Genomic DNA, 10,696 nt, shown 5'->3' with positions numbered 1-10,696 from the left:
GTGGAATGGCCCATTGTAGCAAATCTGCCCGGAAATCATTTCATAAGAACGCCTATTCAATGAGGGATTCTCAACTTATCCCATCCTACGTGCTCCTCTTGTGTGCTTCGTTACCTATACGTACCCACAGCTTTGGTGTAAAAAAATACAGTGGTTAAAGTTTAACTATTAAACTTGAAGTTTAGTCAAGGATAGATAATTTAAATTGAAAACAAGAATTTTTTTTTGCAAATGATAATAAATTAAAGTTTTTATTAATCAGACATAAATTGAAAAAGTCTTAGGAAATGATTAGTGGGAGCTCTGGATTCGTTTTTTTTTTACAAAGTTCATCATTTCTGGCTCCAGTTTAAACAAATACGTTCGTAAAACATCCTTAACAATAAACTTGCATCTATTTTATACTTGTTCTTCAGATAACTTAATTTTTAAAACCTATTTTCGCACTCGTAAGTTCTCGTAAATCCCGAAAAGGTACTCATACTTCACAGTAGGGTCAGGTGGGGTGGAATGGGTAGTTTATTAATCTTACGAGTTACAGAAAAAAAAACTATTTTATTTTTACTTCCTTTTACAAAAAAGGAAATATTGTATTCGCGAAAACATTTTCACTCAAAAATTGACCTTAATTTCCATTTTGCTCACCCCCGAATGAATGTTGAGTTTTTTTTCCCGACTCGACCACACGTGGATAAGTGCCTAAGAACGTTTAGATACGCGAATTATCCATTTTGACGATTCTCGAGTTAGTTACAACGAGTTTTCTTGTGACGTACGTATGTATGTATGTGCGGATGTACGGATGTATGTCGCATAACTTAAGAACGGTATGTCCTAAAAAGTTGAAATTTGGTACGTAGACTCTTAGTGAGGTCTAGTTGTGCACTTCCCCCTTTTGGTTGCATTCGGGTGTTTCTAAGGGGGTCTTTTGCCCCTTTTGGGGGGAAAATCATTGTTAATTTCGATGTAAACTCAAGTGATGTTACAATTTGGCGGACACTTGGCGATATATCGCCAGTCTATTGGTCGCTAAGTTTTGTCGCCATCTTGCAACAAATTTGACGATTTTTTAAAAATAATCTGGTTTCAATTTGGCCACTGTTGGTGATATTTAGAGAGTAAACTATTGAATCACATTAAAATTACGAATAATGGGAAAATGACATTAAATTTGAGTAAAAGGAAGCCATGAGAGGAACACATCAGCTCGTTTTAAATAAAAACACTCATGTTATTTACAATAGTTGACTTTATTTTGGTTCAAGAAAAAACTTAATGGAAACAGTCAGTTTAGTGGCAGCCTTCTTGTAAGTTATATTGTAAAAATCAAAACTAACTGATATCGTTGAAACTTTGTTTTCAGGATTTTGTTTGTATTTAGATAGCATTCTATTGCTGTTATTTTCATTAAAGGAAGTCGCCTTTGTCAACTAAAAAAATTAGAAAAGAAAAACTCCATTGATTTTAAGAAATATGTTAAAATTTTTTAAGTGGGGTGGAATGGGTATAATATTAGACTTAATGACATAGGCTGTGGAATTAACTTTTTTCACATTAAAAGTTTTTCTCTAAAGTAAGCTGTTCATTTTATTGAAAGTAATATATTCTGAAATCCTTATGTTGTTATGGAGTTGCGTATGGTTTTCACTGAATCTGATTGGATGGAAGACACAATCTTTGAAGAATGGTTCAAACTTTTCGCAACGCATCTGAAAAGACATTCAAGCCAGCTGACCTATGAAACTGTAAAGCAAGCTATCGATAATGAAATTATCATTTGCCTACCGCTCAATACGAGTCCTACCATGCAACCATTAGACAACGCCAGAGCTGACTAAATAAATTAAAAACCCGTCTGATCAAACTCCCATTCCACTAAGCTTATTTTGAAGTACAATATCTACAGGAGATTGGGGGCTAGTTGAATACAGTGTTAAGAAATTTAAAAAGTATTTTCTTGCTCAAGTTCTAGAACCGTTATATACTTGTGCTTATGTTGTAAAGATTCTTAAGAAGTCTTTGATGGGAAATTTTTTAGTCATCCCGAATAAATTGAAAATAGAGATTGAAGAAGAACAGATCAACAGATCATCAAAACCTATGTCAGCCAATCCTCAATAATCGTGGACATTATACCTTTAATTGCAGTGAAATTACAGACTAATAGATTTTTACCTTTATATTAATATATTTTTGTGAAAAATTAATAAATAAATTCATGTTTTCACTCTGAAATTTAATTTAAAACTACTACTCATTTCACCCCACCTGATCGGGTGGAATGGGTATAAAACCAGACTTTGAAATTAAGTGAAAATATCTTTTTCACTTAATGATAAAAGTATTTCAGTGATAATAACTATGGATATGTGAAGTGTATTGTTGAAATGTAAAAACTCAGTGAAGGTTTTTTTATTGTTGGATATCAAAGTTGAATAGTTTAATAATCATTTCAAAAATACCTGTTTTTATACCCATTCAACCCAACTTGACCCTAATGTCTTCTATTTCTTCCTGCTCTTCTTCATTACCAGACCAGAAGTTATCAAAGTATTCCCGTATTTTTGTTTCAGTGTACGATCACACGATGTTACTCAAACTTTTGTCGCAGTTAATTTCTAGCATTATCACTATAATTTTGTATACTGTTTAGTAAAGAAGTGCGTACCTCTTGCGGGGTTTCGTGAATCTTAATGAAAGTTAGATTTTTCTAATGGTCATGGAAAACTTTGTACATTTCAAGGCTTCGCAAAAAAAAAGAGGGAGGAGGAATACTTCTGAAAAAATTTCAATTTAAAATCAAATGAACAGACGAGATTAAAACAATATCGAGGGGTATACATTACACTGATAAACAAGAAATATTTTCTTGTGAACTTTTAACAAGTAGCCCTACCTGTGGGAATTCAGAAAATATTCATAAAAAATATCATTTCAGAGATATTCTGTTTTAAATATATCAAAACTAGAAAGTCGCCAGTCAAAGTATGACGGGTGAAAATTGCTTCTACATTTGAACGAAGCAATTGCCTGTTTGGTGATATTTTGATAGTTGAACTTTTAAATTTAACTCCAGTGGATTAACCCTAAAAAACTCCAGTAGATAGCGTTCATTGTTGACCACTTTTTCGTTTCTATATACATTCTCCTAAAATGACAGTCTTACCGAATGAACAGTTAAGTTACCGGATCAAGTTCTGCCTTGTCAAAATAAAACATTCTCCTAAAATGACAGTCTTACCGAATGAACAGTTAATTTACCGGATCAAGTTCAGCCTTGTCGAAATAAAACATTTTCCTGCATGTCAAATATTACCAAAAATATTATCAAATTATCATGCCGTGGAGGGAGTTTCATTGTCGATGACGTCAGGAGCGTTACTCGATCATTCTCTATTATACATATGAGGATAATATGTTTGGACTTTTAAATTGCTTTGTTTTTTCAGAAAATGATCATGAAAGTGAGTGGTACATTTAGCCATTTAGATGGGTTTCGTCTGTCACTATATCGCAAAGGGAATTTTATCATGGACTTGAAATTAATAATTGATTTGCATAACTTTTCATAACCTCAAGAAAAGGATCTTTTTAAAATGTATATTTGAGGCGAATTTGTGAGCATTCGCAAAAGAAGTTTGAGGTTGTTAATTAACATTGCTTATAAACATTCTTTTAGATATCAAATTGGTGAACAAAAGTTCTCAAAATGCAATTTTAGGCTATATTGGTCGATTAAAGGTTGAGAGGGGTTCTTGACTCCCATGGCCCCCTATGAATCCAAACTTGATGAAAATAAACTCATGATACCTTGAAATAACTATTACTTGTATTAAAGTATGTTGGTTTCAAATGGGAAATTTATTCAGACGGAATCGAAAGTAATTTCTATTCTTCTGGGAAGAAATGATTGACGATTACTCTTGTTTTATCAAGATAATTTCTTGAACGAAAACATAAATAAACACAGATACTAATGTTCTTGACTTAGTATATTTAAAATGCATTTGGCTGTATGAAATGCATACCAATAAGCTTCAAGTAAATTAAAAAAGTTATTGTATAATCACTATATTATAATTATTTCTCTCCGTTTGAAAAAAAAAAAAAACAAGGAAATATTTTTACCATTTTTTTTCTATATACCCATGGGTTATCTAACCGAAATATTACCTTTTTGTTTAAGAAAAAAAAAAAAGAAGTCAATTTTTGTTTAATGTGTATTTAAAAACAATCCTCAACATGATTTCCATGCTTTTGCCATTAAAATCCTAGAGCTCTTGGTTTGCGCTTAAAAGAAAAAAAAAAAAGGAAAAAAAAAAATCTGAAATAGTTTCGCGAACTTGTTTACAAAACTCTTAGGCCACGAAAAAAAAAGACATTTGTGGCCTGCGCGGTTGATGGAAGGACATTTCTTACGTTTTTCTGATTATTCTAGGTATTTATTTATTTTTTTTAAAGAACAATGCATGGAGGTTTGAATGTGTATAAGATATATTTACCATTTATTTCTATTCGGTAATTTTATTTATTTTTTTTATTAGGGAAGAGTTTTTTAAAAAAAATAAGAAATAGGCATATTTGCAAACAATTCAAATATTCATTCATTATAGCAAAATTATTTTCAGTTTTTGTCCCCCCCCCCCTACGCACGTATTTGTGTACAGAAGAAAGTTTTGGATAACAATTGGCTTTTCTAGAGTCACATCTAAGCTACAATATAAATGCTCAATTTAATTACTATTCAGTTTCAGTAATGCAGAGATATCGCTTTTGAACAATTGTTAAGAGTTAACTCATTACTTAGTTAACTCTCTATTTAAAAGTCTTAAAATTTAATTATATGACCCTTTCCTTTCTTTCAAAAGTCATCATTCAAGTGGAAAAGAAAACTAAATTGTGTGTCTTCTTTTTTGAAACATGCTTAAAAATATGTTTATATTACATAGAGTGTTTATGTTTATACGTTTGTTTATATTACAACTTTATGTTTATATGTTATGTTTAGATTACATAGAGTACTATACATGTGCTCTAGGTAGTAAATAGTATTAAAATATCATGACCATAGCATTGATTTGTGGTGAATGTAGTGTGGAGTTTGGAACTGCAGAATTTCCTGTCGTTTCTAAGTTTATCTTGTTATAAAGTCATTATAATTATTTTAAAATTTCGAAATTCATTCACTAAAATTATTTTGGGGAAAAATGCAAAACCTTTTTTTTTCCCTTTATTCATTTATTTACTTACTTTGTAAGTGCATTGATTACTCCCTATACATATCTTCGAAATAGTATTAACTCTCTCTGATATTGTAAAGCTTGACAGTTCGTAACCTATATTTTCCTTTCCCACTTTTACTGCCCGCAACCTGCAGTTGTGGGAACACGCCCTGAGGTTGGCCCTCTTATTTTGATCAAACCACCTAGGGTGCGGTGCCCCTTGTGTTTGGAGTGCAAGCGTTGCTATGCAACCAGGACATCGGACGTGATTATCTTGGGAATAAAGCTAGGAGAACCACATTTGGCCCCAGATCGCTACATCTTGATTGCTTATCAGAGTGCTGAAGGTCATCAACCTCCTGGACACTTAATGATATCCGTCTATTTTCAAAACCCCGGTTCATCTGCTTACGCCAAAGCAATTCTTTTTTACTTCCGCGTACGAGTTATGGTTTAAAATTAGAAGATTATCCCGATTCCCTTTAACATGCAATAGAGATTTGGGAATTCACAAGCGCCTAAAAACACTTAATAATGACGAATTTATAATCAGATGTGCTCGCTAAAAAATTACGAAAGTAAAAGTGTGCATGATTCGGTAAAAGAAACTTTTTTTTTTTGTTTGTTTTGATAATGATTAACAAAATTCAGATTAATGTTCGCTTTCGAAGCATTGGTAAAGTATAATAGTTTTATTAAACAATTAGTTGTTTGTTTATAATATAGCTGCTTATTGACTCCTCATCATTTGTAGACCTAGTCAGGCCCGTCATTTCAAAGTTTTCCTGGGGGAGGGGTGTGTGAATTTAATGCATTCTATAGGAAAAAGCAATAAAATACAAGCAAAAATGCATAATTAACATTAGGTTTATAAAATCCAGGGGAGGGAGTCAATTGTCCCCTCTAGTGGTCAGAGGAATCTGACTGCGATGAAGAGGTCCCGGGTTCGAATCCCGGCTCGGGCAAAGATTTACTTTCTCTCTCCTGTCCTTTTCCTTTCTTCGTGAGAATGTGTTGTTGTGCTGTGAATGGTTGCCTAACCTATAAACTGGTGCTTATGGCATGTGTACTGTGGAAGTCGGACTTTACACCAAATTATGGTACAGTTGGAAAAGTGAAACAGCGCAACCCAAATTGCCAGCCTAGCTGGCACACGTCAACAACAACAACAGCCGATTGCCCAAATGATGGGCCTGGACCTATTGTTTATTCCCTGGAGTTCGTATCCTTGTGGCACCACTATTGACGGATAGCCATCACCACTTTGAGCATTTTTAACATTCAGTTTCCCACTAGATAGAGGTACATGAAAATTTTCTAGGAATTTTGAGTAAGTGGCAAGCCGAACATAAATTTTTGGGAGGGGGTGTCAAAGGTGTTCAAGCATTAAAGTGTCAAAGTTCACCTTACCCCCTCCCCTTGTCGCATGTCACGTTTTATTTCATGGGCATAGTCTCATAAAAAATGTGTGATGTCACACTTTTCTCTGCACCTTCCCCTCCTTTTGTCACAAACTCACAATTTTCCGAACCACCCCTTTCCCCCAAAGCGTGACGTCGTTTGTGGACAGCCCCTTAGGCATCATCAAAAATCATTTTAAAATAATTAGTATAATGTGTTCAATTTTTCCGAACTGTGTGTCAGTATTTGCAGAATAAGATATCCCATGTCCTTCCTTCTGGACGCCCCTGCTCAGGGCATACGAGTTAAACAGATGCTCAAAGAATCTTTAACATTCGGCATCATCATATAACATGGACAGGACACTTACGATGTGCTGCATCTTGAAAATCCCACGATTGGGGCCGAATATGAACCATAGAGTATATCAACAGAACTAAAGCAGGCATATCTCTTATTTTTTTAGTGTAAGTACTCTTACCTATTTGGCAAGCGGAACGGTCCACCTTTCAGTCAAGTACGCAAATTTAACTTTATCATTATCTGGCGAGAAAGACAGGGACTTCCCCCTCTACAGAAACCTCCTCTTACTTGACCACTACTTTTTCTTCGAGTTGACAGCCAGTTTCTACCTTACAGAAAAGGATCCCCCGTCCGCAACGGTCGTAGGTCTATACCCACCACCCGGCGGCCAGGCGGGGAAAATTGTTTGGTTTCATCGTAGGTAAACCCCTTGACTGGGGCGTGGTGTCGGCTGTGTAGCCGGGACCCGGCCTGCGAAACTAGAGAGTAGAGACTCACCTCCCTGTCCCGCGAGAAGCACTTGCATGCATTCGCATGGAAGGTGAGGAGTTTCTTTCTTTCTTACAGAAAAGGAGCACGCACTCTAGTATTCATATAAACTCTGTGCTATGAACCTGCAAACTTGGGCGTTGACGCCTCATCTCCCTACTGCTTGTTCAAAAATCATCTAAAAACAAATACAAAGGATAGTTCAATAAAATTAGCATTTACTCGGAAAAAATTTGATTGAAAAAGAAAAAAAAATACATTAATTTCAAATAACATTGTTTTGAAGAATTTTAACATTTTGAGAGGGTGGGTGTATTTACTCTTGAAAGCCCTAATTGGTTTCAAACTCTTTTATTCCTTCAAATGAAAAATTTTCGTCGATATTCTTTCGTCTGGAAATTTAAAGAATTAAGAAAGTTAGACTTTTGCTTTATGAGTCTGAGTTAGGCCATAACACAGCCAGAGGAAACGCGAAACATAGGCTGTGCTAAAGGTGAAAGATCGGTGGACCACATTACTGCAACAACATTTGTAATTAACATTGATATTAACTATTACAATGGTTATGATATGATCATAATAATTTTAATAACATTTATATTATCGACGTGGTATCGAAGAACTGGCTTGAAAGATGGCTTTAGATGGTAAAACATGTTCGGCTGTTTTTAGATAGCAATGCTTCTAAACTTGAGAATGCATTGTTAAAGAAATGAAACACTGTAAAAGCACTTATTTTTCGCGAGTCGTAAGTTAAAAATTCGGATTTATTTCGGGTAAGTTAAATTTTTAACCCCCATTAAATTTTAGCTAGGTGAAAAAACTTTTGTTTTTTTATTGTTATTTAAGGTTTAAAAAAAATATTTTTTCGCAAAGTTTTAATTTTTGCTATTACGATGGGCTCGCGAAAACAGGTGCTTTTACAGAAAGTAGCGTAGGGGAAACTGCTGTACCCACGGACGAAATTTACTTTTCAATTTTTGCTGGTCTCTGGGAATGGAAAACAGATCAGTAAAATTTTCTAACAGAATCTACAACTTATCATCTAATTTGACAATTTTTGTCAGGTAAAAATCTCAAAGCTTTCAATTTCAAAATTTTTTTCTTAAAAACCATCTTTTTTGTCCGTGGGTACAACACCCCATTCACACCGCGGACAGGTGTCTTACCCATGGACATATAAAAAATAATATATAAATAGGTCTGAGGAACTCAATTATACTCAATGCATTTTCATAAGCCATTTTATATTGAAATACTTCAAACATCCGTTGAAAATAACATTAAACAAAATATACAACAGAAATTAAACTTTGAAAATTAACCAAAGGTTTTTTTCCTTTTTTTAATTTTCTTTAATTTTTAACATCAGTGGAACTCTTTAAAAAAAATTGTTACTCTTAAGAGAGCTAATGATGTTATGAATAATTAATATGTTCTTAAACAAAAAATTATCTAGATTCATGATAGTATGGCTCTCTATGTACCTACATAATAACTTCAATTCATATGCAAATTGAAATCTTTTACAAAATTAACCCATTACAAAAAAATCAGTTTAGATTAAGCCAACAAAAATCTGGAAAAGTCGACTTCAAATGAAAACAGGACGGTCTGTAGATCCTACAACAGGTGGGGGTTACTTCAACACTATATCTTCAAGCCCCACTTCAAATTCATCATCATTGTTGAAAGCAAATTTCGGACGTTGATGACAAGGCACCATTTTGAGGTACTTCATATTGTAAGAAGACTCAGGTGTGACCCAAGGAGACTAAAAATTGCCGTCCGTGGGTACACATGGTTATGTGTCCTTGGGTACAAAGGTACGCCATTTTGGTTTTGCAAACCAGTCACATCGACAGTATCACAGTTTTACAACATTAAAAATCAGAAACAAAACCTTCAAAATATAGGGAAACATGATAATTACAACAAAAATGAATAATACAATTCACGAAGGACGAAAAAAATCCGAAATTGCTCATGTTTTTTTTTTACTTAGATCCTACTAAAACCGAAAAAATGTGATAGAATCTTACATGTTCGTTTGATGGCATTGAAACTTCCTGGGGTGCTGGAAAAGGCTGTGACACACACGTTGAACCCCAATTAGGATCTCTCTCGACGATACCCGGAATTTCCCGACCAACGTCCGTAAGTACAAACGTCCGTGGGTACCGCAGCTTCCCCTACTGCAAAACTTATGAATCACCCTATTTTCCAATCCACTCTTTCACTATTCCCTTTTTTAAAAACTAACTAAATCAATGAGTTTTAAAATAATTTGCATCCGAGTTTCTAACTATGTCGTGCGTTTTAATTATTATAAAGTTAAGATTGTGCCCTCATTTGAAACACCTCCTTTCAACAGATCGCGTTTCGTTGATTTCTTGCTTTTTGAGCAATCACGATTGCTTATTTTTCTCATTTGACCGTTTTTGATGTTCCGTGCCTTTTTCAGCTTGGACGAGAAGCCTCTGCAGCACCACCGCCCACCGTCCTCTGCAGGCGACGCGGCGCGGCTGCTCCGGTCCTGAGCTATCCGCTTCTCCTGGTCGGAGGCGTCCATGTCCTACACACACGCACGCTCACCCACTCACACACCTACACACACACACGCCTATGTGCATACGCACAGGTCTACGCACACACACAAGCCTACACACTTACACACACAACTATGTATACGTAACCGCCAAGGAGGAGAGGCAGGCTTGGGGGGGGGAGGACAGGAGCTGTTTCTAGAAACAATAACTCCAATGAGTAGGGTCCTGTCTCAGTTCGTGATTGCGAAAAACATAATTTGAATTCAAAATTTCAGAATTAAAATTAATTTTTCTTTTTTTCTTCTTTTTTTTCTAGATAAATCCAAAAAAATTTTATTCGCGATTCCAAAAAAAAATAATTTTTATTTTCTGTTGGCCATGAATTTTAGCCTTATTTTGCCTTGTGATTTGGCTATGCTTTCTTTCTATTCTTTTGTTTTCACTTTTCTTTCTTTCTTTGGTGTGTGTGTGTTTTGGTGGATAACTTTCAATAGGTGGCATCACTTTTTCCCTCTAAATATTTTGTTATTTTATAACTTTTTATTCGCTGCTATGCTTTACTCATTTTCGGCTACTATAAATCGTTTCCTATCAACTTTTCATCTACTCCTCTCCTCACACCCCATCACGATTACTTCCAGAAAGAAAAAAATAATAATAATCTCATTAAATAATGGGAGACACATTAGATTCCCTCTTCAAATTTTTGAGAAAACTTGAATTTTCTGCCAA

At 34.7% G+C, this 10,696-nt stretch overlaps 1 protein-coding gene across 1 annotated transcript in view; it reads right to left on the bottom strand.

Annotated features, from left to right (window-relative positions):
• The window catches only part of LOC129218570 (insulin-like growth factor-binding protein-related protein 1), a 30,783-nt gene extending 23,232 nt beyond the window's left edge, over positions 1-7,551 (bottom strand). Inside the window, exon 1 of the mRNA XM_054852880.1 lies at positions 7,425-7,551. Within this exon, the coding sequence (XP_054708855.1) occupies positions 7,425-7,452 (28 nt within the window). The 5' untranslated portion in view covers positions 7,453-7,551. The remainder of the gene's footprint in view (positions 1-7,424) is intronic.
• Positions 7,552-10,696: the final 3,145 nt, after the last annotated feature.

The sequence above is a fragment of the Uloborus diversus genome, chromosome 3, assembly GCF_026930045.1.
Source record: "Uloborus diversus isolate 005 chromosome 3, Udiv.v.3.1, whole genome shotgun sequence".
Classification (NCBI taxonomy): domain Eukaryota; kingdom Metazoa; phylum Arthropoda; class Arachnida; order Araneae; family Uloboridae; genus Uloborus; species Uloborus diversus.
Note: the sequence above shows the minus strand (reverse complement) of the source record. Positions and strands in the feature narration are given on the sequence as shown.